The following is a 26,475-nucleotide window of genomic DNA, read 5'->3' as shown; positions in this document are numbered from 1 at the left end:
ACTCCACGTTTCACACGACGGAGGAACAAGCACACACGCGTGTATGGGACGCGGGCACTCCACGTTTCACACGACGGAGGAACGAGAGCACACGCGTGTGTGGGACGCGGGCACTCCACGTTTATGAACCTTTCCTGCACCCATCACCTCAGTAAACCCTAGGGTGGCGCGTGGGCCTTGACCCCAGGTGCAGGCCCTCTGCCCAGGGCCCTCCTCAGCAGGGCCCGGCTGTGCCCGCTCCACAGCAGCTCAGGTCGGGTTCTCGTAGCTGGTGAAGCTGGAAATCCTCTCCCGAAGGGCCTTGAAGCAGGGTCTCTGCTCAGGGTCCCTGCACCAGCATGTCAGCATCAGCTTGTGCACGCTAGGCGGGCACTCCAGAGGGCAGGGCATGCGGTAGCCGGCATCCACCCTCAGGAAGGCCTCGTGGTTGGACATGCCTGCGGCCGACAGGGATGAGAAGAGCTGGGGCCCACCTGTCCACCTTCCCCAGGAAGCCATACCAGCCACCCACTGCACCTCCCTGGGGCCTTCCCCGCAGCCTCAGCGGCTGTGCCTTGGCACCACCCAGCACACTGTCCGCTGCTAACACCTCCCTCTGGATGGGGCTCCAACGGGCAGCTCCCGGCACTGGCCTGGGTGCTCAGAGAATGGTGCAGGTGTGGAGTTCAGGTGATGGCTGGCAGCAGAGGGCCCTGCAGCCCGTGGGGGAAGCACCCACCACCATCCCTGCTGGCCACCCAGGACCTCCCCCACTCTGTCTCCCACGCCCAGTCAGGGACACTGGGGGCAGTACCTGGGTAGGGCACCTGACCCCTGCTGAAAATCTCGTGCAGGAGAACCCCAAAGGACCACACGTCGGATTTGGTGGAGTAATGGCCTCGGGAGAGCGCTTCGGGGGCCGTCCACTTGTAGGGGATGTTGCAGTCATGGGAGAGGTAGACGTCCTCCTGCAATCAGGCTGCGCTGAGTGGGCCGCGGGGGACTGCCTGTGCCCTGCCCCCGAAGCATGACGGGCACAGTGGCCGCACTGCCCCAGCACGCACGCACGGCCGCTGCAGCTAAGACCGCACCAGGGCCTGACCACCTTCAGGAGCCCAGCTTCCCCTGGGATTCCAGGTGCGTGGGGATGAGAAGGCCCGGGGTCAGGGAACTGGGAGGCTCCCAGGCCGTCAGAGGGGCCCAGGACTGGGCCAGTGAACGAGGCAGCGGTTGCATGGTGGGCCCTGCTGTGTGCGCCTTTCGGAATGGGGTCCCCACCGGACTCACGGTGGCTTCCCACCTCCCTGCTCAGCCTGGGCTCCCGAGGGCAGAGGCCACATCCTGCTCCCAGCCGAGTCCCCAGCTCCACACACAGGAAGCCCCCGAGCCTTCCGGCCACGCCCTCCGGGGGCCCTACCTTGATGAGCCTGGCTAGCCCAAAGTCCCCAACTTTGCAGAGGGTGTTTTCCCCGACAAGGATGTTCCTGGCGGCCAGGTCCCGGTGGATGTAATTCTGAGACTCCAGGTAACACATGCCCTCAGCCACCTGCCAGGCTATGTCCAGCAGCTCCGAAATGGGCAGGACTTTCTTATCAGAATCTGCAGAGGCGAGTGGAGCCTGGGGTCAGCTGAGCCAGCTCCGGTAGGGACTGGGTGGGGAGGCTGGGCTGTGTCTCATCTGCCTCCAGGCTCTGCGGCCTCAGAGGAGGGGCCGGGTCAAAGGGCAGCTGGCCTGGTTGAAAATTGGAACTGCAGGTCAGCCACCGCCCTTGTGGAAGGCAAACTGTGTGTCAAGAACCAAGGAGCAAGCCAAGCGCGGTGGCTCACACCTGTAATCCCAGCACTTTGGGAGGCTGAGGCAGGTGGATCACGAGGTCAGGAGATCGAGACCATCCTGGTGAACACAGTGAAACACCATCTGTACTAAAAATACAAAAAATTAGCCGGGCGTGGTGGTGGCGCCTGTAGTCCCATCTACTCGGGAGGCTGAGGCAGGAGAATGGTGTGAACCTGGGAGGCGGAGCTTGCAGTGAGCCGAGACCACGCCACTGCACTCCAGCCTGGATGATAGAGTGAGACTCCGTCTCAGAAAAAAAAAAAAAAAAAAAAGAACCAAGGAGCGGTTCCTAGTGGCCTAGCCCAGCGATTTCCTTTCTGGAAGTTTGCTATGACGCGGGAGGAGCTCGACGCGGAAGGACCAGCGAAGAAGCTCATGACTGCGTGATGTAGGCGGCGGGAACTCGAGCAGGAGAATGGCTGAGTGACAGCAGCGTGCGGCCTGGTGGTGCCTGTTACCCGCGTTCCATCCCGGAGGACCCTGAAGGGTGTGGGGACCGTCTGAGATGATCACAGAGCCTTTCACTCAGAGCTCAAACGTGAGTGGTGCCTCATTGTAGCTCTCCTCAGACACACACGGCATTTTTCCTCCACCACAACGCTCCCTCCCATTCTAACATCGGAATCCAAACTGCGTCTTCACACACGGGCATCTCAATTCCCTGGCAGCGATTGTCTTTGATTTTGGTGATAAAGGAAATAATGGAACTTAGAGACGATGAAGTCTTTGAGCCAATGCGATCTGTGTGTCTGTGTGTGTCTGTGTGTGTCTGTGTGTGTGTGTCTGTGTGATCTGTGTCTGTGTGTCTGTGTGTGTCTGTGTGTGCCTGGTGTGTCCGTGTGATCTGTGTCTGTGTGTCTGTGTGTGTCCGTGTGATCTGTGTGTCTTGTTTGTGTGTCTGTGTGTGCATGTGTGTCTGTGTCTACATGTGTGTCTGTGTGTGTGCGTGTGTCTGTGTGTGTCTGTGTGTGTGCATGTGTCTGTGTGTGTCTGTGTGCATGTGTGTCTGTGTGTGTGCATGTGTCTCTGTGAGCGTTTGTCTAGGTGTCTGCGTGTGTGTGTCTGTGTGTGTCTGCGTGTGTGTGTGTGCATGCAGACGTGGGGGTGTGTGTGCACTTTATTTCCTCATGCACCCCCTCTACCTCCAGCGAAAGCCCCGGCCTGTGCCACTCACCACGAAGCAGCTCCAGCAGGCTGCCCTTGACCATGAGCTCCGTGATGATGTACACAGGGTCCCCCACGGACACCACAGCGTACAGTGCCAGGATGTGTTTGTGCCGCAGCTTCTTCATGGCCTGGATCTCCGACTGCAGCGTCTGCTGGTGCAGGAGGTTGTCTGCGGGGATGGGTGGCCTTGGCGGGTGCAGCCCCTGACCCTCCCCTGGCCCCAAGGAAGAGGCCAAGGCAAGGCTCTGCCCACACACTCAGCAGCTGTGCAGAACACACGGACCTCCTGCCCCCAACAGGGCACCTGGCTCCCGAGGCCACGAAATGGTGGACACAGCCGGCCCCACAAGCCCCCAGCCTGGCGTACCCATGGGGCCGTGGTGGCCCCCCGATGTCTTCCTGCCCCCGGCCCAGACCTCTGACGTGGAGGCCCAACCTCTGCTGGGGCCCAGGCAATTTCCAGGGAAGCTTTTCTTTTTGAGAGGGAGTCTCGCTCTGTCGCCCAGGCTGGAGTGCAGTGGCGCCATCTCGGCTCACTGCAAGCTCCGCCTCCCGGGTTCACGCCATTCTCCTGCCTCAGCCTCCCAAGTAGCTGGGATTACAGGCGCCGCCACCACGCCCGGCTAATTTTTTTGTATTTTTAATAGAGACAGGGTTTCCCCATGTTGGCCAGGCTGGTCTCAAACTCCTGACCTCGTGATTCGCCCACCTCGGCCTCCCAAAGTGCTGGGATTACAGGTGTGAGCCACTGTGCCGGGCCTAACATTTTCTTTTACAATAAATGTATTTAGGTAAAAACTTAGGTGCAATTGAAAGGGAACCACTTCCGCATGGATGCTGTGGGTGCTGCGTGGGGCTCGAGGCCGGAGGTCCCTGTTGGCGGGGCGGGAGGGTGGCCCAGGGCGGGCACGGGGCCACAAAGAGCCCTGACCGGGGCTCACTCACCTCGAGAAATCACCTTAATGGCCACCTGGACCCGGTCTTTCCAGAGCCCCTCGAAGACCTCCCCAAAGTAGCCAGACCCCAGCTTCCTGCAGATCGTGAACTCCTCCCTCGGCCTCTCCCAGTCATCCCAGTGGGGCAGGGGCTCAGGCTCATGCTGGAGGGAGAGTCGGGGACACAGGGCAGAGGGGCTCATCCTTCAGTAACTGCCAGTCTGAAGCCAGCGCAGGGAGCCTGGATTTAGCCTCATATTTAGGGCCATGTTCAGCTTGGGTTGGGGGTTTCTGAGTGTCTGACACGAGGCTGGACTCTCCCGGTGGCTGCCCCAAGCCCAGCACAAAACACCCGGAGAGACTGAAGCCAGGACCCTGCAGAGTGCAGCTGGCCTCTCCGAGAGTGGCCAGGCCCAGGGGTGGTCTCCTGGCCCCACCCCCAACTCAGGCAAACACCTGTGTTCTGCAGAACCACGAGCTTGCCTCCAGCCGGCCACAGCTCAGTGAGTCAGGACCCCTCCCATGCTGCCTGGCCAACCTCTCCCAGTAGGAAACGCCAGCCTGTGACCCCTCAGCCTGACCCTGTACGACCAAGTCAGGGCGAAGCGGCTACCTTCCGGCAGGGCGCGGCCAGCCGTAGGCCGTGGGACAGGCTCTGGGCCCTGTGGTAGTTCACAAGCTCGGACAGGCTGGGGAAGGACACCGCCTCGTTCAGGTGCAGCTGGCCCCCGGCTCGCCACCAGATCTTGTAGTGCCGCACAGCCTGCGTGTCCCGCACTGGGAGGGAGAGCGTGAGCGGTGTTACCACCCCGCTCCAACGCCTCCCTGCGCGTCCCCAGCCCTGCTGGCCACACCTGCTCAGAGCTTCTGGGTCCCCGTAGTTGCTGTTGGTGCTTCCTCAGTACCCACCCCTGCGTCCCCTCCCTTGAAACAGCTCCCTCCTGCCCTGCCTGCTCTGGCCAAGCTCTCTGGCCCCTCCTGCCCCCGTGCCAGGCAGCCCATGGCCTCTGCCTGGATGGCAGCTGCCTGAAATCCCAGCCACACTGAGATCCTCAGGGGCAAGAATGGGGTTTCTTCGCGCCTCGTGCACCCCGGACTCAGGGTCTCATGCTGGACCAGGTTCCCACAGGTGCCAGGACCTCCCATGAGTGCCTCAGGCAGGGCTGGCTGGAGAAGCCCCTGCCCTCCCGGGGAGGGGCCCTGCCCCACGACTGCCCTAGGCCCCAGGGAGGAGCGGGCCAGGTGGGCGGAGGGGATGGTGGCTCCCTGGAGAGGAGCCCATGTCCCCAGTCACAGCCCGAGGGAGCCGGGTTCACCACGTGAATGGGAGGGCTTAGAGCAAGGAGCCCCCGCAGGCTCGGAGGCCGGCCGCACCTGACAGGACGTAGTCGGCGCCTGGCTTCTCGCTGACCCTGATCAAGAAGGTGCCGGCGGCGTTGCCCTCGGCCTGCAGCCGATGCACAGCTTCTGAGCGGGAGATGCAGCCAAAGAACCACCTGCAGGGGAGGAGTAGTCTGAGCCCGCGCGGACCTGGGCCCACCCCACACGGACCCCCCGCGGGCCCCAGTCTGCCTTGCCTGCCACCTTAAGCTCCCAGCCCTGACCACAGCTGCTCTTGGGAGCTGTCGCTGACCCAGACGCCCTAAATGTCCCAAATTGCCAGGACAGGCCCCTGAGGACCCAGCGGGGGGAGGGGCAGGCTTGACCACACCCTGCCCTGAGAGGCCCGTGTCTAAGGGTCAGAGCCTAGGGTGGAGTTGGGGAGGGCACCTGAGCAGTAGGGCTGCCCAGAGCTGCCTGCACACACACCCATGTGTGACACGTACACACATGCACTCACACAGTTGCATGCCCCCACACATGCGCATGGTTCACCCGCACACCGAACACACACACACACATGCATGTGGGCTACCCCCACACAGGCACATGGTTCACCCGCACACTGAACACACACACGCATGCGGGCTCACTTGCCCACAGTCACTCACACACACACACACAGTCACTCACACACACACACAGTCACTCACACACACACACACAGTCACACAAACACAGTCACTCACACACACAGTCACACACACAGTCACACACACACAGTCACACACACACAGTCACTCACAGTCACACACACACAGTCACACACAGTCACACACACACCACACACACAGTCACACACACAGTCACACACACACAGTCACTCACACACACAGTCACACACACACAGTCACTCACACACAGAGTCACTCACACACACAGTCACACACAGTCTCACACACACACAGTCACACACACACACAGTCACACAGTCACACACACACACAGTCACACACACACACACAGTCACTCACACACACACAGTCACTCACACACACAGTCACTCACACAGTCACACACACACACAGTCACACACACAGAGTCACTCACACACACACACACACACACAGTCTCACACACACACACACACACAGTCACTCACAGACACTAACTCCCGGATGCAGGGTGTGGGCCAGCCCTGGACTGTGGACTTCCAGGTGGAGATCACAGAAGCTCCAGGTGACCTGTGCCCAGCCCTTTGTCTCTCTGACTCCCTTGGGCCACTGGAACACGGACCCCAGATGAAGACCACCGCCCAGCATGGAACCCCTGGGGTCTACCTCCGCTTCTGCACAGCTGGGAGCACTGCCCCACTCACCCCTCCAATCACCTGGCCTCCTTCCCACTCCTCACCTGGGCAAGTTCTCAGGGCCTCAGGGTCTTTGCATCTGGGAGCTGACCAGCCTCTGGCCAGACCCTATCCCTGCACCCCTGCTCCCTAACGAGGTGGTGGGTCTGGATGTGACACAGGGGTTTCCGCCATGGGCCCCTGCCCAATGGCCTCTTTACAGCCTCCCCTGCTTGTTGCTTGGGTCCCCCAGGAATTAACCCTACACAGCCCATGATTCATGCACGCACACAGTAGGTACCCAATCAATGATGAGAAAAGCGGGATCTCAGGAGTGTGATTCGTAGAAACCCCTCCCCCAGACCCTCCCCAGCCTGAGCTCCGAGCAGCCATGGAAGCCGAGGCCAGACCACACCAGCTGCCGTCTGGTTCCTCGCAGGGCACAACAGGCAGGAAGTGTGCCTGGCAGCCGGCCTGCTCCCCTAACTAGGTCGCGTGTCTGGTTCTGACAGTTTGGAAACTGAGCAAGCTTCGTTCCCCCAAAGGCCCTGGAACGCCCCAACAGACCTTGTCACTGGCCACCGGACCCCCAGAAGTCCACCCTGGACCTCTGTCCTCCCTGGGTCCTGGGAGAGCAGTGTCCACCACCGAGCTGTGACAAGGATGAGCCCAAGGGAGGGGCCATGTCCTCTGAGCCCCCTGCTCCAACTCCTGTAGCGACAGTCCTGTGGGCACTCCCAGGTGCCAGCACATGGGGCCTGGAGCGAGGACCAAGTGGGATGCCCAGCCTGGACTTCGGGGTACAGGAAGATGGAGCCGGGGTCCCCACCTTCCTGGGCCTCCCTGGGGCCAGCCCAGAGCCCTGTCCCTCCCTTGTGCCTAGAGGGTGGCCTGCGCCAAAGCTCCCAGGAGCTCAGGACACGCACGGTTCCGACTCCACGGTCTCCCTCTCGGCCAGGTAGCTGTGGGGCACATAGCCCTGGGCCACGGCCCCACCCGCCTCGTCCAGCAGCGTGGCCCACCACCACTGCTCCTCCTTCCTGGCCACGTGGAAGACGTCCCCCGCTCGGAAGCTCAGCTCCTCGTCCGTCCGGGCCTTGAAGTCCCAGAGGCCCACATACTTGGGGCCCAGGTGAGCCTGGTCCCGGGACGCCATGGCTGGCGCAGTGGCAGGACCAGGCTGTGGCCCAGCTGGAGCACCTAGGGCTGGGCGTGGCAGGCAGGCGGTCCCACTTCCTCGTGACAGGCAGGGAAGCAGCCACACCCAGCACCCACAGGCGCTCGAGAGCACCCCAGCTCCTCCTGAGGGCCCAGCCGGCCCCACAAGTCCTCACGCCCCCCGGGGCCCATCTGGGCACTTAGTGCCCCCGCCACGGGAACCTGCTGGGCAAGCAGCCACAGGGCCGCCTGAGCACAGACGAGGGAGGGAGGAGTACTCCCCAGCTGGGACTTCTCGGGGGTCCAACCTGTGGACACTCAGGCACTCAGGGAACCCAAGGGCCCCCTTGGGAATGAGCCTTGCAGCCTGAAGGCAGGAAGGTGAGGGCTGCAGGTGCTGCCTTCCCAACCCTCAGAGCTGTGGGGGCACAGGTGGGGGCTTCTCTCCCCACTTCTGGAAGCTTCTCCTCCGCCCGTTGGTGCCTCCCCTCACCCAGCCCCAGACTCCACCCCGGAGCACGGGGCCCAATGCCAGGAGCTGCTGTGGGCGGGCATCCTGAGACCCGCCTCATGGGCAGGCCCGCCCTCGGGTAAGGGCCAAGCAGGGAAGACGGATTGGAGTCAGGGCAGTGACAGCTGTGTGGGTCGGCCGGGAGGACTTCCCGGAAGAGGAGGGCCCGAGGGTTTTGGGGATCCCTGGGGAGGCAGAGCCAGGGGCACCCGCAGCTGAAGAAACGGGCATTGCCTTCCTCCACACGGACGCCAGGGGGCAGGGAAGGACCGTGAGTGTGGCCTGGAAGCGCCCACAGCGCTGGGGCCCGGGGTGCAGCTCCCTCCCAGGCAGCTCCTCCAGCCTCCAGCCTCTGCCGCCTCCTGCCCAGCCCTGTGACCCTTGCTCCCTTCCAGCTCACCTCCCCTCTCCCCACCCATGCCTGAGTGAGCCCTGGCGTGACCCTCACCTGCACCCAAAGGCCGCCTGCCCCCCAGCCCCTGAGACTCAAGACACCCCCTCCCCAGGAACCCCTGCCCGCCCCACCCTCCCGCTGACCCTCCTGTGTCCACCAGGGGCTCCAACGCAGGGGCCTGGATCGGCAGCCTCAGGGGGTAGGAAGGGGTGAGGAGGGAAATTCAAAGTCTGCAAGGAATGGCAGGGAAAGTCCTAAACTCTGCGTATTTGAACTTTTATTTTTATTGCAAAGAGAAATAATGGAACCTTCCGCTCATTGTTTGGAGATTAAGAACAATAATTATTTAACAGGTTCATAGATTTCTGGGCAGCCCAGCTCAGGGCTGACCAAGGTAGGGAGGGGCAGCGGGGTGCCGGGCTGGGCAGTGTCCCTCAGGCCCTGCCAGCTCTGCCGGGGGTCAGTCGGGAGAGATGCAGGGGGAGGGGTGGAGATGGGGCATGCCGGAGGAGGGCGCTGGGGCATCTGCCCAGGCAACATCCCTCAGAGCCCACCAGCTCTGCCACCGCCCGGGTGTCCTCGAGCCTTGGGCCTCTGGGCCGTGAGTCTGTGTCCAGGAAGCCTCGAGTGTCCCTGAGTTCGGATGTGCAGGACTTTCAGTCTAAGCCACACCAGGAGGCAGGAACGTCCCTGGCCCCTCCCCGATATCCAGGAGCACCAAACCTGTTCAGCTGGTGGCTGGTGAGATGCCTGGGAGGGCACAGATGCCACAGACACACCTGGTCCCCTTAATCCCAGTGGCGGCCACAGAAAGCACAGAGAGCAAGGCCTTCTGTGCCAGAGGAGCCCCCAGGCTGCGGTGCTGGGGACGTGCCAAAATCGGAAGCTCAGCTCAAGGCCTCAGTGGGCCCAGGTACCAGAGCCAGCCCTTCCCCTACGTTCTCCCACGCAGATGGAACTGGGCAGCTGGCCAGGGTCCCAAACGGCTCAGAGAAAGCCTCTTGCCCCCACCATCTGCAGGGGTTCTGGTTCCTGCTGCTTCCCTCTGCTTGGCCTTGTTCTTCCTGCTCACGGGCCCCAGGAAGCCCCTGCACTGCCTCCGTTCTCTGAGCCTCCGAGTGGCCTCTTCCCTCCCTGGGGCCACTTACCTTTGCACATGGGAGTCTCATCTCTTAGCTGCCTCCCGAGTCAGGCTTTGGCCTGTGGACAGTGGCCATCAGCGCATTGGCTCGGCAGGTGCAAAGCTGATCCTAACTCTAGGGAACAAGGAACTCAGTCAGGCCTGAACTTGTCTCCAAACTTTCTGTCCCCGAAAGCCTTCTGGGGCACAACTGCCAACCTGGGCTCCCAGGAGGGTGGGGGGCAGGGTCTCCGGGGACGCCAAACAGACCCCGCCGGCCCCCTTGCTTCTGATTTCACAAAGACCTGAGCAGAAGCCTCCCTGAGCCAGACATGGGGTGAGCGAGGACCGACCCTGCACATCCCTGCCCCCTCCTGCCTCGGTGGCCGCCAAGGACTCACACCCAGAGGTTTCCTGAGCCAGCTGCTGCCCAGCACACCACGGTATCTACCTCTGACTCCCCGACCCACCCTGCCTGATCCTGAACAGCCAGAAGACTCCAAGTCCCCCAGGGCCCAACCTGAGGCCCCTGGAAATAGCCTCCAAGGGCAGCTCCCAGGCCACCAAGCGTCCCGGCCCCCCCTTCCTGTGCCCCCTGGAACCCGCCCAGGGAGATGGAATTGGCAGCTCAGGCAGCTCCCGCCAATGCCCTTGGGGTTCACACTGTCTGGGCAGCGTGATGTCCTGGGCTGGGGGTCTGGGCCGCACAGGGGCCGCTCCAACCTGCATTTTCTAGCCACGTGGACTCCCGTGCTCCAGCTCCTGGGTCTGAGTTTGGGGGCTGAGCCTGTGTGTGATGTGAGCCTGTGCATGTGTCTGCGTGGGTCAGTCCCAGCTTACTGAGTGCCGTGTGCATGAGTGGGTCTGCGCACAGGCCGCCAGCTGTCTGTGAGGGGCTGGTGATGGTGCTTCCCCGTGCCTACACACCACGCACACAGTGGGGTCAACACCGTGGTCTGCCTGGGAGCCAGCACTGGTCACTTCCACAAACCCAAGATGGGACTGGGGAGAGAACTGGGCCTTTGGCTCTTGACCCTGGGAGGGAGTCCAGGGGACCCGGACAAGAGAAACACTGGGCTCGGGGTCCCCGCCTAGAGCCTCCGAGGCCTCTCCCCACCTTCCTGTGCTGTTGTCTCTCTTGAGACGCCAGGGACACGTGTCACACTGCACAGAGAACGTGAGCCCTCCACCGTCTGCACATGTTTGCCTGGTGCACAAACATGTGTGCACGCCAGGACCTGAGGCCCACGGCCACGTGTCTGCCTGGTGCACAAATGCATGTGCACGCTGGTGCCTGAGGCCCATAGCCAGAGGCTCCTCGGTCCGGCCGACCAGCATCCCTTCGAGTTGACGCTCTGCAGGGAGGAGGGGTTGGCCTGGTGGAGCCCGGAGCCCTGAGTCACGTGAGGACCCGGGGAAGGCATCTGTGGATGGCGTGCAGCTTCTCCCACAGCGTGGCGAAGGAGGGCCGTTCCTCGGGGCTGCTTCTCCAGCACTCCAGCATGAGCACGTAGACCTCTGCTGGGCAGGCAGCCGGGCGCGGCAGCCGGTACCCTCGCATGAGCTGCTGCAGCGTCTCGTGGTTGGTCATCCCTGGGAGGCGTGGGGCAAGAGCTGCCTTGATTCTGCCTGGGGGTCCCAGTGGAGGCCTCCCATAGCCCCCCATGTCACCTGCCTGCCCTTGGCCAGACCCTCCAATCCCCTGCTAACAGCGTCCAGGCCCAGGGCCAGTGACTCCTGGGCAGAGCCTGCCTCCTCCCTGCGGCTGCCCGGGGATGCACCTTCGTAGGGACACTGGCCATAGGTGAAAACCTCATACAGCAGGACGCCGAAGGACCAGACGTCCGACTTCTGGGAGAAGACACGATAACTGGCCGCCTCAGGTGCTGTCCACTTCACCGGGATCTTGGAGCTGCTGCTCGGGGAGTAGATGTCATCCTGGGGGCAGGGAAGGCCCCTGGTAGGACAGGTGGACTGGGGCCCCCCCTCACCCACCCCCTCGAGCAGTCAGGGGCCCAGAGCCTCCGCTGACCTTGAGCAGCCGGGCCAGGCCAAAGTCAGCCACCTTGCAAGCCAGGCCATCGTCCACAAGCACGTTCCTGGCGGCCAAGTCCCGATGCACGATGCGCTGCCCCTCCAGGTAGTTCATGCCCTCAGCCACCTGGCAGGCAAAGCCCAGGAGCGGCGGCAGACGCAGGGCCCGGCCCTCGGGGCCTGCAGGAGACAGCACGGGGCCTTTCAGGGCGCAGGGCCAACAACCAGAGAGGCCAGCGTCCACCCACGTCACCTTCCCCCATGCCTCAGCCTCCTCATCTCTAAGACATGATGAGGATGGCGTGGCCGGCTAAGGCTGCAGGAAGCCCCAAGTGAGACAGGGGGAGGGTGCTGTACTCACCACGGTGACCTGGCAGCCGGCCTAGGCCCCTAATAAAGACCGGGGCAGAGAAGAGCCAGAGGCTGGGCTGGGTCCACATCCCATCAGACCAAGGCTGATGACCCAGATGGGACCGCACTCCCCCAGCCCCAGCCCTGGAACCACAAGGCTCTGGCCTGGCCCAGACCTGGCCCCAGCCCTCTGTTGGCTGGAGACCAGACAGGGATGGGATCTGGAGCCGGGGCCACCTGCTCCCGGTAGAGAGGCCCGGTTCACCTCGGAACCCCGGCAGGTTCAGCTCTGCCCGGAAGGGAAGGGGTGGCAGCAGGGAGGGACTCACTGCCCAGGAAGGCCTGCAGGTTTCCCTTGCGCATGAGCTCCGTGACGATGTACACAGGCTCCCCGCCCGAGCACACCGCATGCAGCCGGATGAGCCGCTCGTGCCGCAGGCCCTTCAGCGTCTGGATCTCCTTGGCGAGGTCAGCGAGCTTCATGTCGGCTGCAAGACAGGGTATGGCTCCAGGATTGGCCCACGCCACGAACATCATTGTCCCAGGGCTTGAGGGTTGGACAGCGGGTGTGGGGCCCGGCCGTGGCGCAGGATCTCGGGGCCTCACCTGACTTGATGACCTTGATCGCCACGGGCAGGGAGCCCAGCCACAGGCCTTCCCATACCTCCCCAAAGTAGCCTTCACCCAGCTTCCTCCCAAGGGCAAATTCGGAGTGTGGTCGCTCCCACGCATCCTGCCGCGGGGCCTTCTGCAGGAAAGCAGAAAAGCAGGGAGCTCAGTGCCCTGCCCGCTCCCCCCAGGAAGTGTGGGCAGGGAGGCTGGTCAGCATGGGCCCCTGTGCTCTGTCCCAGGCAGAGCCCCCACACCAGGCCTCCAGCGGGCACCCCCGTCCCCAGCACACACTCACCCCACCCTGGCCGGGACAAAGGGGAGTGGGTGCTGGACTTGGAGGCCCGGCCCAGCCCTGCGGGATCTCATTGCTCTGGGGGCCTAAGTGGCACCTTTGCCCCAGCCGGATATCCGTCTACACATGCTCATTACTGCTGCTGGCCGGGCTGTCATTATGAGACCAGAGAAACCAGATTGCTGCCCTGGCCCTCAGCAGGGTGGCTCACATCGGGGACAGTCCCCGGGATCCAGCAGCTCCAGCCCAGGTGCAGCATCTTGTGATCCTCGTCTCCTCCCACAGCTTCCACCCTTGGGGCCTGGGGAAGCCTTGAGTGCCTTCCCCAAACTGGCCCCACCCTCCCGGCTGCTCCCTGCAGAGCCGGGCACTGCTACAGGTCTCCTCTCCCCACTCCCAGCCCCCCAGGAATCCCAACAGCCCTCGGAGACACCAGCAAAGAGCAGCATGTGCAGGGGCCGCTGGGATGCCCCATGTTCCCCGGCCTGGGCAGGGGCTTTGAGACGGAGTGGGGAGGAGCACCTAGAACAGGGCCAGGCCTCAGGCCAGTGTGGGGCAGCTTGGCAGGCACAGGCCCACCTGACGCACGCAGGGCTGCAGCAGGGGGGTCTGGATCAGCTTCCAGTTGGCCTTGTAGTAGGTGAGCAGCTCCTCCAGGCCGGGAAAGAGCCGTCCCTTCTGCAGGTAGAGGCTGCCATCGGCTGCCATGGAGACCCGGTAGTGGCAGACCTTGGCCTGGGCCCGGACTAGGAAGGGTTCAGAGATGGAGACCCCTGCCTCGGCTGCCAGCTGCCCCGACCCTCCCACCCCAGAGGGTGCTGGCCACAACCCACCGCAGGGGTCTGGCTCAGACCTAGCTGGGGACCCTGAGACAGCCAGAGCTGTGTGGAGGAGGGAGTGTGGGAGCCACAGGCTGGGGTGGGCAGCGAGAGGGGTCCAGGTTGGAGCTTTTCTGCTGACAGTGTGCGCAGAGTAGGCACTTAATAAATACTTGTAGAATGAATGAGTCCATGATTCAGTGAATGAATGAAGGAATAAGGAAGGAAAGAAGGAAAAAGTGAATGAGTGAATGAATAAGCAAATGAATGAAAGAATAAGCCAGTGAACAAATCAGTGAATAAATGAGTGAGTGAGTGAATGAATAAATGAGTGAATGAGTGAATGAATGAATGAGTGAATTAGTGAGTGAGGAGTGAATGAACAAGCAAATGAGTGGATGAATGGATGAATGAGTGAATTAATGAGTGAGTGAGGAGTGAATGAACGATGAATGAATGAGTGAATGAGTGAGTGAATTAGTGAATGAGGAATGAATGAACGAGTGAATGAGTGATGTTATAAATAAGTGAGTGGATGAATGACTAGATGAATGAATGAATGAATGGGTGAGTGAGCAAATGCAGGAGGTGACAGGTATATCTGCTGTTGGGCCCTCAGTGGCACCAGGTGTGATTCAGGACCCAGCACCGCCTAGAGACCAACCGCCCCAAGGTCAAGAGCACTGGTCTGGTGGGGGACAGAGGCAGGAGGGGCCGCCCCAGGTACCTGACAGTGAGTAGCCCCCGAGGCTGCTCTCGCTGGGCCGGATGAGGAAGGCCCCTGGTTCGTTGGGTGGGGAGAGGAGCAGCTGCTGTGCCTGGGTCCGGCTGACTCCACTGAAGTACCAGCTGAAAACAGCAGGTGAGGCAGTCACCTTGCAGTCCCCTCAGCCAGTGGCCCCACATGCTCTCCTCCATGCTGGTGGCAGGGCTGAGCCCGGCCGTCCCACTGCCTCTCAGGGAGAAGGTCCACCCTGTGGCAGGGCTGGAGTCCCAGTTCAAGGTCTGCACTGCCTCAGCTCCCATCCTCCTGCTCAGCCCTGAGCGTCCTCACCTTGGCCGTGGGCTGTCTGTTAGCCCTCCTGGGCATGACCTCCAGTTTCCTGTTCATAGTGACCGCCAGCCCCAGCCACAGGTTAACAGTCAGCCCTGGCCATAGGCCACAGGCCTCCAAACTCGGCTTCGCTGAGCCCCTGCGCGGACACGGAGCCGACGGCCTGATGAGCTGCCCGGAAGCACTGTTGGGCTGTTGGTGTGGTCGTACAGGGCCACAGGCGCCACCTGGCTGGGCACAGCCCACTTGCCTCAGGCAGTTGGTTAGTGGGGATGGCCCATGCAGAGCTCTGTCCTGAGGAGGCGGCCTAAGCCAGGCTGGGCAGGAGGTCAGGAGGGGCAGCCAATGGGCGGCTGCAGGGGGGTTGCTGGGCGAACGTTCAAAGCATCCTGCATCCTATTCTGAAGAGTTGTGCCCAGTACACGATGGCCCCAAGCCCACTGGCCTCTGTCCACACAGACACCCCCTCCGAAAAGCCAGGTGGAGGTGAGACCACTCTGAACATGGTGGCACGGTGGCCGGGAGCTCCCAGGCACCTACTCCTCAGATGTCCAAACACGAGGAGCCCACACCGGGTGTCAGGAGAGGAGCCTGCTGGGGCTCCCCTGTCCAGGTGGGTCACCCATCAGGTCACATCTGCTCACTCCTGGGAGCCAGAGGCATCCTTGGAAGGAAGACAGAAACGCTCCCAGCCCCACCTCGACTACATATCTCTGCTTCTGAAGGCCAAGGCAGGGACTCCACACCTGACTCAGTTTCCCACCCTGGAGCTTCCTGGGACCCAGGGAGGGATACCTGCCACTCCCCCACCCCAGGGCACACCCTGTAAGCACCAGAAGGAGGAAGCAGAGTGAGCCGGGTGTCAGGGTGGGGCTGAAACCACCCGGGGAGTGGGACTAGGAGAGGACCCAAGGCGGGCCTCAGAGTCAACACAAGATTCGGGGCTGGGGTACAGCCAAGCCATCCTGGGCAGACGTGGCTGCTGGAACTGGGCAAGATGGAGGACAGTCTGGCACCCCTGCCCCGGGGACCTGGGGGGCAATGGGGGCAGCAGGAACAGAAACCGGCATGGCCAGGGCCGTGGGGCTGGGCTGAGGTTGAAAGGAATGAAGATGGAGAAGAAGAGCTGTGGGACCAGGGATCAGGAGGCGGCGGCCTGAGACGCTGGCTCCATGGATGCTCTGTCAGCCAGGGCCCCTGCCTTCTGGGGTCTGCTGGCAGGGAGACGCAACCCTCTCACGTGTGAAGGGACTCAGGCCCCTCCCGGCACTGCGGAGTGTGGGCAGGAGACACAGGTGTTTCCCCAACACATTGCCAGCCCCTCTGACACCCATATCAGGGCTTGGGGGTCGGAGGTGGGCCCCTGTGTGGACGCTGAGATGCAGGGGATGTGCCTGAGGTCTCTCCCTGGGGCGTGGGGCCAGGTGTCTGGAGCTAATGACACCTGAGTGTGGTTAGTCTTTTAATCTCCAGCCTAGGCAAATAGTCATTAGCTTTGCCTATGGACAGCACTGCTCTACCCTGAGCCCTGCCCTCCAGGAACTGCTGAAGGGATCTGCCCTCCATACCTGCGGTGACTGTGAACCCCTTCCCATCACAATGGCTGCTTGCCCCCAACCACTGCTCAGGGCAAGCGAGGCAGGTGTGGGGTGAGGGCCTGGGGCCTCTCAGAAGACACCTTCCTATGACTCTGGCTTCACCCACCCCATGCAACCCTCAGGACGATGTGTGAGTGCCAAGGGTCCCCCAGGAGGCTGGAAGTGGCCCTGACCAAGGCTGACCCGGAGGTCTCCAGGGCTCAGGCCTGGCCCAGCTGGACACAGGACCAAGGAAGCTGCTCAGAGCAGCTGCACTGGGCATCTGGACTAGGTGCCTCTGCAGCCCCTGCTCACCTGCCCTCACCCAGAGCTCCTGGAGCATGAGCCCCTATGTCATCTGGTGCCTCCCAGCCCCCAGCCCCTGCCCTCCAAGGAGTGACCACTCCAAGAACACTCCATGAACACTGGACTCCCTGTGTGAGGGCAGGAGGGCCTGGCCAGCCAGGCAGGGTCCTGGAGGAACCGCCCGCTGGGTGCTGGGCTGGTGCAGTTGGTGTCCCCTGGACCTGACCAGGCCTGTGGAGCCTCCTCTCCCTCTTGGCAGCGCACAGCAGACTCTGCTGTTTTCCTACCCTACCTGCCGGCCCGCGGCTCATCAACTGTCCCTGAATGAATGCATGGATGAACGAATGAATGAACAGATAGCCACGGACATGCGATTTCAAACTCAAAATCCTGCCGTTTTTCCAGACTCCCCAGACTAGGGCGAGGCAGGTTCCGACTCCAGGTCGAGGTACTCACGGTTGGTCTGAGAGCGTCTCGGGAGAAGCCTTGGCCACATGAGTGATGGGCACGAGCCCAGCGCTGGGCTGGCCCGAGAGCCTGCGCGCGAAGATGTAGCCGCCCCCCTCCTCCAGGGCGCAGAGCCTGTCCCCGCGGCGGACACTCAGCTCCTCCCCGCGCCGCGCCGCGAAGTCGTAGAGCGCAAGGAAGAGCTGTGGGAAGGGGCCGCAGGGCTCCCTGGGGAGCGCGGGCACTGGGTCGGTGCTGGGGTCCGTGGACCCGGGGGTGCCAAGGTCCAGCTCGCCGCCCGCAGGCCAGATCTTGTCCCAGAAGAAGGACAGGAAGGCCAGCCGCCTCCTGAGGAAGGGCTCCATCCCCCCGGGTCACCGCGCTGGGCCGAGGGCCATGGGAGCCCACGAGCGCAGAGGAGGAACTGGCGGGGCCGGTGGGACCCGGTGTCCAGCGCTCCCTGCACCGGCCGTGGGGCGACAGGGGACCCCGGCCCTGTGGTCACTCAGAGGTCCCCTGGATCCAGGAGGCACACCGTTCCCACTGGCGTCCAGGCTGGCGTTCGGGCTGGGTGGGGCGCAGGGCGGACCCCCTGCCTCAGACACACCGACAGCCCCTCCTATTCTACCTCCTTGGCTTCTGGAGTGCACGGTCCCCTCCCCGACCGGAGGGCAGAGGGCAGCTTCGGCAGGGGCGGGGGCGGGGGCGGGGGCGGGGGCTGGCCCCAGGAGGGGCCTAGGAGGGTGGGGTGGGCGGGGCCAGCCTCTTTCCTGCTCTCTGCAAGGCCCAGGCAGGCGGAGTGGCTCTGCCTACCCAAGCCCAGACCATGCCCAAGGGCACCACAGTCCATCAGCCACCGTGCCCGCGGAGAAGTGGGGGGTCCACGGAAGGGTGCTGCTGTTCAGCACCTGCAGTGGTTGCCAAGCCTGAGCTGCCCTTAGGTGAAAAGTGCTTACTTAAATGTTGGCCAGATATTTTAACATCATTAACCCCGCACCAGGCGCTGAGCCTCCGGCCTCTACAAGGAAGGCCAACGACAAGCGAGTGAGGGGCTGTCAGCACCCCAGCTTTCATGCAGTAAAACGAGATGCTGATTGTGGGGAGCTCAGCCGCAGGCCAGGCTGGGGTGGGGTCCCGAGTGGGGGTGGGGTGGGGGCCCATCTGCAGTCTCTTGCTCCTCTCCCCGGCCTCCCCCCAGCAGCCCCTGCAGCACCTGGGTGGCCTTCATGGAGCCTCACACCCCTTCCCCACATCTCACACACATCAATGCCCACACTTCATGCGTGGGTTGAACACATCCCTCCAACAGGCATGACCAGTGTCCAGCCAATGACAAGACCCTCTCGCACCTGCCTGTCCTGGAGCCACAGATGGGCTTCTTGGCAGTCTCATGTCTGGGGACCAGTGTGTGCACTGTGGGGTGGCAGTGACACCCGTGGCCTGGCTCTCAGGGCACCCCAGCGACCAAGCTGTGTCCGAGCTGACGGCCTGGAGCCAGCAGGAGCCCTGGGAGGCTGGACATTGCCAGGCTCAAGGCAGGCTCTGCCCCAGAGAGGTGTCCTGCTGGGAGTAGGGGAGGGTGTTCAGAAATGTGGATAATTGTAAATACTAAATTGGGGGTGGCCTTTGAGGGGCCCCAGCATCTTCCTCTCCCTTCTCCAGCGCCGTCTCCTCCCCTCCCCAGGCGCCTTCTCCTCCCATCACACATGCAGGTGGGGTTTTTGCCCACCAGTTTCTTTTCTTTTTTTTTTGAGATGGAGTCTCGCTCTGTTGCCCAGGCTGGAGTGCAGTGGCACGATCTCGGCTCACTGCAACCTCCGCCTCCCGGGTTCACGCCATTCTCCTGCCTCAGCCTCCCAAGTAGCTGGAACTACAGGCGCCCACCACCGCGCCCAGCTAGTTTTTTGTATTTTTTAGTAGAGACGGGGTTTCACCATGTTAGCCAGGATGGTCTCGATCTCCTGAACTTGTGATCCGCCCCTCTCGGCCTCCCAAAGTGCTGGGATTACAGGCTTGAGCCACCGCGCCCGGCCCAGTTTCTTTTCTTTTACGTTTTTTTTTTTTGAAACAGGGTCTCACTCTGTCGCTCAGGCTGGAGTGCAGTGGCACCATCACGCCTTACTGCAGCCTCGATCTCCTGGGCTCAAGCTATCCTCCTGCCGGACTACAGGTGTGCCACCATGCCCAGATAAATTTTTTATTATTTGTAGAGATGGGATCTCACTATGTTGCCCAGGCTGGTTTTGAACTCTTGGCCTCAAGCGATCCTCCTGTCTCCCACAGTGCTGGGACTACAGGTGTGGCCACCAGCTCTCCTAAATCCCCCCCAGGATGTGACTCCTCCTTCCTACAACACCAAGGCCGCAGAGCCCCAGGGAGGCCTCCTCAGGCCGTGGAAGGCTCCTGTGCTCACCACACTGGGGTCAGGTGTTCAGGGCACTGAATGCAGATTCCTTCCAGACACTCCCTGTCCCTTAGAGCCACGGGATCATGGCATAGGACTCAGCACATTCCATGCCCAGCCGGAGCCAGAGGCAGGCCTGGCTGTCAGGGTTAGGGCCCCATTGGGCCTCTGCCCAGGCATGTCTCACCCCCACTACCCCACCGGCCCACAGATCAGCTCCCCACGTCCGCCCCATCTCCCCCTCCTTGCACCTGCTGCCCTTGCACTGCACACATGCCACAGTGAGCGTGGTTGGCAGGCAGCCAAGGCCAGCTCCATCCAGCTCCTCCCTGGTGGTCCTCAGATTCCCCGGCCCCGCAGGCCCAGCTACCCTGTCCCACTGCCCTCCAAGCTGTGCCCGCCCATCCACCCCTTCCTCACCTCACCCACCAGGTGCAACACAGCCAGGTGTCCGTGTCAGCAGCTCCTTCCCTGCCTGCTGTGCCCTCACCCATGACTCACCTCGTCCCTCAGCTCTAACCGGATGGGTGGCACAGAGGGGAGTGAGGAAAGGGGCCTGGGCACAGGATCACTCTGGACGGGGTCAGGAGACTGGGGCTTGGCCAGGTGAGGCGGCTCACTCCTGCAATACCAGCATTTGCGGAGGCCAAGCAGGAGGATCGCTTGAGCCCAAGGGTTCAAGACCAGCCTGGGCAACATAGTGAGACTCCCATCTCTATTTTTTTAAAAAAGAAAAGGCCGGGCACGGTGGTTCACACCTGTAATCCCAGCACTTTAGGAGGCCAAGGAGGGTGCATCACCTGAGGTCAGGAGTTCAAGACCAGCCTAGGCAACTATGGTGAAACCCCGTCTCCACTAAAATACAAAAATTAGGCATGATGGTGGGCACCTGTAATCCCAGCTACTTGGGAGGCTGAGACGGAAGAATCACTTGAATCTGGGAGACGGTGGTTGCAACGAGCTGAGATTGTGGTGCCACTACACTCCTGCCTCGGCAGCTGAGTGAGGCTCCGTCCCCCCCCAAAAAAAAGACCAGGGCTGGAATTCTGCTGTCAGACTCACTGGCCACATGACCTTGGGCACACAGTGCTGAACCTCCCTGTGCCTCAGTTTCCCCATCTGTAAGAGCACTGAGCTTACAACAGCAGTGAGGATACAGACCAGGAGGATGGGGTGCAGGCCCTTCCTAGTGTTTAGATGGAGGCTGGTGGCAGGCCACCCCCACCCAGGTTTATGCGTCTGAAGGGTACAGCTCTGAGGGTCTCAGCAGTCAGGGTGCACTCTCTCCCCCATGACTGGCCCCACTATCCCCAGGCTTCACCATCCTCAGGGCCCAGGGAAGCTGTGTCCACCAGGGACAACAGACCCAAAGTGTTCACTGCCCATGCCCTGGTGGCCACAAACAGGGTTGAGCAAGACTGAGCACAAACTGGCCCCTGGTGCCCAGCAGTGAACAGGAGTGACCATTGGCTCTGCACGGAGAGGACTATGTTGAGCCCAAGAAGCCAGTCCCAAGGCTGCATACTGAAAGCCTGCACTGACAGGACCTTCTTGAAACGACCAGACAGAGCCGGAGAGATGAGTGGCTGCAGGGTTAAGGAGGGGTGGGAGGGAGCAGCATGGCCATAAAGAACATATGGGGTCCCATGGGGGTGGCACTGTCCTGCGTCTGTATCAGTGTCAAGGTCCTGGCGTGACTGTGCACTGCAGTCTTGCAAGATGCTACCACTGGGGACGCTGAGTAGAGGGTAACGGGACCTCTGTGTTACTTCCTACAACTGCAGGTAAATCTACAATTATCTTAAAACTAAAAGTTTAACTTTATTATTATTATGATTTTTGAGACAGGTCTCTGTCTTCCTGCACCCAGGTTGGAGTGCATAGCACAATCTCGGCTCACTGCAGTCTCTACCTCCTGGGTTCAAGCGATTCTCCTGCCTCAGCCTCCCGAGTAGCTGGGACTACAGGCATGCGCCACCATGCCCGGCTAATTTTTGTACTGTTAGTAGAGACTGGGTCTCACTCACTATGTTGGCCAGGCTGGTCTCGAGTTCCTGACCTCAGGTGATCTGCTTGCCTCAGCCTCCCAAAGTGCTGGGATTATAGGTGTGAGTCACTGCACCCAGCCATTATTATTCTTTTTAGAGACAGGGTCTCCCTCTGTGACCCAGGCTGGAGTGCAGTGGCACCATCTTGGCTCACTGCAGCCTAGTCTTCCCAGGCTCAGGTGATCCTCTAGCCTCAGCCTTCCAAGTAGCTGAGACCACAGGTGCACACCACCACACCCAGCTAATTTTTCAAGTTATTTGTAGAGACGGGTCTCCCTATGTTGCCCAGGCTGGTCTCAAACTTCTGGCCTCAAGGGATCCTCTCACTTCGGCCTCTCAAAGTTCTGGGATTATGGACCTGAGCCACCCAGCCTGGCTAAAAGTTTAACTTTAAAAAATTAGATTAGAGGCTGGGTGCAGTGGCTCATGCCTGTAATCCCAGCACTTTGGGAGGCCAAGGCGGGCGGATCATGAGGTCAGGAGATCCAGACCATTCTGCCTAACATGGTGAAATCCTGTCTCTACTAAAAATACAAAAAAAAATTAGCCGGGTGTGGTGGCGGGTGCCTGTAGTCCCAGCTACTCGGGAGGCTGAGGCAGGAGAATGGCGTGAACCTGGGAGGCGGAGCTTGCAGTGAGCCAACATTGTGCCACTGCACTCCAGCCTGGGCGACAGAGCAAGACTCCGTCTCAAAAAAAAAAAAATTAGATTAGAAATCAGAAATTGAAAGAAAGAGGATAGGGTGGAACCCAGGAGAGGGCAGACATCCAGGACCTGCCTGGCCCCAGAAGAGAAGGGGAGGCTGCTCTGCCCCCACCCTGCTTCTCTGTGAGTGGGCTGCAGGGTGGGGAGTAAGGGGTCTAACTCCTACTGCTTCCCAACCCTCTGTGTCAGACAGCACCCCCTTCTCCAAACAACCTGGCTTCGTCCCCTGGAGCCCTAAATAACAACAACAACAATAACAATAGCTGACATTTATTGAGTTCCAGCCCAGGCAGGGAGGGCAAGGCAGAAACAGCACCCAACAGGACTGGGCGCGGGGCTCACACCTGTAATCCTAAAGGCTCAGAAAGACCCAGGTGGGAGGATCACTGGAGCTCAGGGGTGGAGGCTGCAGTGAGCAGGTGGAGACTGCAGCATGGTGACAGAGCAAGACGCTATCTCAAAATAAAACCACCCACACCCACCCACTTCCTGCCAGGCCTAACCCCTGGGGCCTCCAAGCGCCAAAGGAAAGCTCTTCCGAGGTGGGGTCGCCGGGAGGAGGGGGAAGCTCAGGTTACAGAAGAGCCTGGGAGGGGCTCAAAGACGCCCATCCTGGAAGAGGCCCCAGCACTGACCTCCGTGGGGATGGAGATGAGGAGGATGGAAAGAGTGTCTTCCTCCAGCATCTTCCTGAAGGTGAAGGAGGGGCACCTTGGGGTGTCTGAGATTGTCACCCCCGGAGAACCCCAGGTAGCTGGGGTGTGCTGTGGGGGAAGGGGAGGATCCCAGAGGCCCTGAGCCCAATGGAACGGATACAGACGGGACCAGATGGCCTCAGAGCTCCTCTGTGGGGCTCCCTGGAGCTATGAAGACCCCATTTATCCAGAGTCAGGTCGGGGCCTGAGCTTGGGCGGCCCCAGGTGGGAGACCCCTCGCCCCGTACGGAAGGAGCCCGTGGTGGGAGGAGCCTGTGGTGGGAGGGGCCGTGTGGGGTGAGCCTGTGGTGGGAGGAGCCTGCGCTGGGAGGAGCCTGTGGTGGGAGGGGCGGTTGCGGGATTGGGGGGAGCCTGAGGTGGGAGGAGCCTGTGATGGGCGGGGCCTTGCTGGGCGGGGCCGCCCCTCTCCTCTGCACTGGGTGGTCCATGTGCCAGGTCACCGGGCCCTGCCTGGCTCCCAGATTCCTCCGAGGGATTCCGAGGAGTGCACTAGGACTGGGGGGTTGAGCAGGAACCCCCTCCCAGTCACCTGAGGCTCCTGCGCCCCGCCGGAAGCCGGGGGTGCGTGGGGACGGGAACCCCACTTGGAGCCCGGCTCTTGGACCAGCCACCCGAGGTGGCCCCCAAGCCGGGGACGCGGGCCCCCAGAAGTCTGGGGCTCCCCAGGAAGCGAAGCGGATGGAAGATTCCTCGGCTCGGGGTCCTGGGTCCCCACCCCCGCCCCGACCCCGGGCAGCAGCGTCACAAAAGCCCCTGGTCCCCAGGGCAACCCGCGGAGCGCGGAGGGAGGCTGGGCTCTGGGAAGTCCGCGCGCGGCTCCGCTTCGGAGGCAGGGCAAGTGGGCGCGGGTCTGGGGCGGCGGCGGGGGCTGGGAAAGGAGGGCTGGGGATCTCAGGAAGGTAAGGGGCAGGCAGCGGCCGGGGAGGTGGGCCCGGGCCAGGGGAGCCTAGGGGAGTGTGGTGGAGGAGGTAGGGTGCGGGCACCTGGTGGTCTCAGGGAAGCGGGCCTGGGACCAGGGGTGTGTGGGAAGCAGCCAGGGGTTCAGAACCGCTTTCCAGGGTTCACGACCAGCCCCTCTGGGTTTTCCACCTGGGCAGCTACTGGAGACTGGAAAACATCTCTCACAGTCACAGGCACGATTTCCCTCCAGTGGTGAAATCCACCCCAGCCTCCAGCCAGAGCAGGGCTTAGGCCTGGGGTCCCGGGGTCCTGCTCTCAGCTGGCACCTCACCCTAGACACACTCCCTGCTGTCCCAGGGTCCTGTTCTCACCCCGCTGCCCCAGGAAGGTCAAGGGTGGTCCGTTTGGGCGTGAGGCAAACATGGCTGCCACCTACCCGTGTGGCCTTGGGGAACTCACACAACCGATTAGCTCTCATTTGCGGTTCATCCCAGGCCCTGGTGGCTGTGACAGCCTGAGATCCCCAGGGTTGCTGGGAGCCAGGGCAGCAGCCAGGGTGCGGCTTGCTCTCAAGGGAGCATCGGCAGAGGCTGGGGCCACAGCTGCACTCAGCCGGTGCACCCACAGACAGAGGGTCAGACTCGGCTCAGCACTGGGCTGAAACCCTGGATGAGGGCAAGAACCAAGCGTCTTAGCCTCAGGCTCCATCTGGGAAACAGAGTGTTGCTTGTGGGGTCCGTGAGCTCACCAGGGACAGGGTCCCGGGTCCACAGCGAGGGCCCACAGTGTAGGAGGAGGGCTGCTCCTCCGGGTCCAGGCCTGGCCGCCCTCCTCCCACGCTGACTGGCCAGCTGGCCTAGCCTTTGGTGAGGCCCGTCTCTGCTCTACGACTGCGGTGAGGCGTAGAGAGTCCCCACGGAGAACCGGAGTGGGAAGATGGCCCACAAGTGTCCCTAAGGGGGTTCTGGGCTGCTTAGGACCACACTGTCCCCTCTCCACGGCCCTGAGGGTGCCAGCACCCCCTTTCAGTACCAGGGCTAGGAACTGGGGCCCTTGCCAGGCCACAGGTCAAGGCTGGGGTTTCTGCCCTGGCTATTCTGGCCAGAAGTCCGCAGTCCTAGCTCTTCCCTGTCCTGTCCCGCAGGCCACCGGTTGTCAGTAGAGGTTTATGCTCCTCAGCATAAACTGTGTCCAGATCTGTAGCCTGCCCATCCAGCCCTCCAGGCAGCCTCTTCCCAGTGAGTTGTGCCCCCGAGGAAGGACAGAGGCCCAGCATGGGGGCAGTGGGCTGAATCCATCCCCCGAGCGTGCCACGGCCCAGGGGAGGCCAGCCTGCCTGGCAGTTGACACCCAGCCCTCCCCCCAGCTCCCGGATAATGAGCTCCCACATGGCAGGCCTGGGCCTGGACAAGATGAAGCTGGGCAATCCCCAGTCCTTCCTAGACCAGGAGGAGGCAGATGACCAGCAGCTGCTGGAGCCAGAGGCGTGGAGGACCTACACCGAGCGCCGCAATGCCCTGCGTGAGTTCCTGACTTCGGACCTGAGCCCGCACCTGCTCAAGCGCCACCACGCCCGCATGCAGCTGCTGCGTAAGTGCTCCTACTACATCGAGGTCCTGCCCAAGCATCTAGCCCTGGGCGACCAGAACCCATTGGTGCTGCCCAGCGCCGTGTTCCAGCTCATCGACCCCTGGAAGTTCCAGCGCATGAAGAAGGTGGGCACAGCTCAGACCAAGATCCAGCTCCTGCTGCTCGGGGACCTACTGGAGCAGCTGGACCATGGCCGTGCTGAGCTGGACGCCCTGCTCCAGTCACCGGACCCACGGCCCTTCCTGGCCGACTGGGCGCTGGTGGAGCGGCGGCTGGCGGACGTGTCGGCCGTCATGGACAGTTTCCTGACCATGATGGTGCCGGGACGGCTGCACGTCAAACACCGCCTGGTGTCTGATGTCAGTGCCGCCAAGATCCCGCACATATGGCTCATGCTGAGCACCAAGATGCCCGTCATGTTTGACAGAAAAGAGTCGGCGGCCCACCAGGACTGGGCCCGGCTGCGTTGGTTCGTCACCATCCAGCCGGCCGCCTCGGAGCAGTATGAACTGCGCTTCAGGCTGCTGGACCCGCGGACGCAGCAGGAGTGCGCCCAGTGTGGCGTCATCCCCGTGGCTGCCTGCACCTTCGACGTCCGAAACCTGCTGCCCAACCGTTCCTACAAGTTCACCATCAAGAGGGCCGAGACCTCCACGCTGGTGTACGAGCCCTGGAGGGACAGCCTCACCCTGCAGACCAAGCCGGGGCCCCTGGAGGGGCCCACCCTCAGCCACTCTGTCCGAGAGATGATTTTCTAATATTTATCCACTAATAAAGAGGAGTGTAAATGCACATACGGAATTAAAGACACAAACCTATTTATGTTTTAAAGGCAGCAGCCACCAGTGTTT

At 61.9% G+C, this 26,475-nt stretch overlaps 3 protein-coding genes across 3 annotated transcripts; 1 reads left to right on the top strand and 2 right to left on the bottom strand.

Annotated features, from left to right (window-relative positions):
* Positions 1-249: 249 nt before the first annotated feature.
* Positions 250-8,181, bottom strand: PTK6 (protein tyrosine kinase 6). The gene is made up of 8 exons (XM_008010911.3): positions 7,513-8,181; positions 5,293-5,414; positions 4,532-4,695; positions 3,929-4,082; positions 2,991-3,152; positions 1,397-1,578; positions 794-947; positions 250-437 (listed from the first exon to the last, which is right to left on the bottom strand). The coding sequence occupies exons 1-8, from the start codon at positions 7,740-7,742 to the stop codon at positions 250-252; spliced, it is 1,356 nt and encodes a 451-aa protein (XP_008009102.2). The 5' UTR covers positions 7,743-8,181.
* Positions 8,182-10,142: 1,961 nt separating this feature from the next.
* SRMS (src-related kinase lacking C-terminal regulatory tyrosine and N-terminal myristylation sites) lies at positions 10,143-17,625 on the bottom strand. Its single transcript, XM_008010923.3, has 8 exons — positions 17,270-17,625; positions 14,604-14,725; positions 13,638-13,804; positions 12,761-12,902; positions 12,484-12,642; positions 11,802-11,983; positions 11,551-11,707; positions 10,143-11,362 (listed from the first exon to the last, which is right to left on the bottom strand). The coding sequence occupies exons 1-8, from the start codon at positions 17,623-17,625 to the stop codon at positions 11,169-11,171; spliced, it is 1,479 nt and encodes a 492-aa protein (XP_008009114.1). The 3' UTR covers positions 10,143-11,168.
* A 5,142-nt stretch (positions 17,626-22,767) lies between these two features.
* On the top strand, positions 22,768-26,455 carry FNDC11 (fibronectin type III domain containing 11). Its single transcript, XM_037983025.2, has 2 exons — positions 22,768-23,114; positions 25,401-26,455. Exon 2 carries the CDS (start codon positions 25,411-25,413, stop codon positions 26,380-26,382), a length of 972 nt encoding a protein of 323 aa, XP_037838953.1. The 5' UTR covers positions 22,768-23,114; positions 25,401-25,410; the 3' UTR covers positions 26,383-26,455.
* Positions 26,456-26,475: the final 20 nt, after the last annotated feature.

This window comes from Chlorocebus sabaeus, chromosome 2 (assembly GCF_047675955.1).
Source record: "Chlorocebus sabaeus isolate Y175 chromosome 2, mChlSab1.0.hap1, whole genome shotgun sequence".
Lineage (NCBI taxonomy): Eukaryota > Metazoa > Chordata > Mammalia > Primates > Cercopithecidae > Chlorocebus > Chlorocebus sabaeus.
The sequence above is the reverse complement of the archived record's forward strand: the minus strand, read 5'-3'. Positions and strand labels throughout refer to the sequence as shown.

Bases quoted from the DNA above. Each gene is read 5' to 3' on its own strand.
- PTK6 (XM_008010911.3), bottom strand. From the start codon at position 7,742: ATGGCGTCCCGGGACCAGGCTCACCTGGGCCCCAAGTATGTGGGCCTC. The intron at 3,153-3,928 runs GTGAGTGAGCCC...CCATCCCCGCAG, and splicing joins CATTAAGGTGATTTCTCGAG to ACAACCTCCTGCACCAGCAG. The intron at 438-793 runs GTACTGCCCCCA...TGTCGGCCGCAG, and splicing joins GGGTCAGGTGCCCTACCCAG to GCATGTCCAACCACGAGGCC.
- SRMS (XM_008010923.3), bottom strand. From the start codon at position 17,625: ATGGAGCCCTTCCTCAGGAGGCGGCTGGCCTTCCTGTCCTTCTTCTGG. The intron at 11,708-11,801 runs GTCAGCGGAGGC...CCCTGCCCCCAG, and splicing joins GCCTGGCCCGGCTGCTCAAG to GATGACATCTACTCCCCGAG. The intron at 11,363-11,550 runs GTGCATCCCCGG...CACGCCTCCCAG, and splicing joins TGGCCAGTGTCCCTACGAAG to GGATGACCAACCACGAGACG.
- FNDC11 (XM_037983025.2), top strand. From the start codon at position 25,411: ATGAGCTCCCACATGGCAGGCCTGGGCCTGGACAAGATGAAGCTGGGC.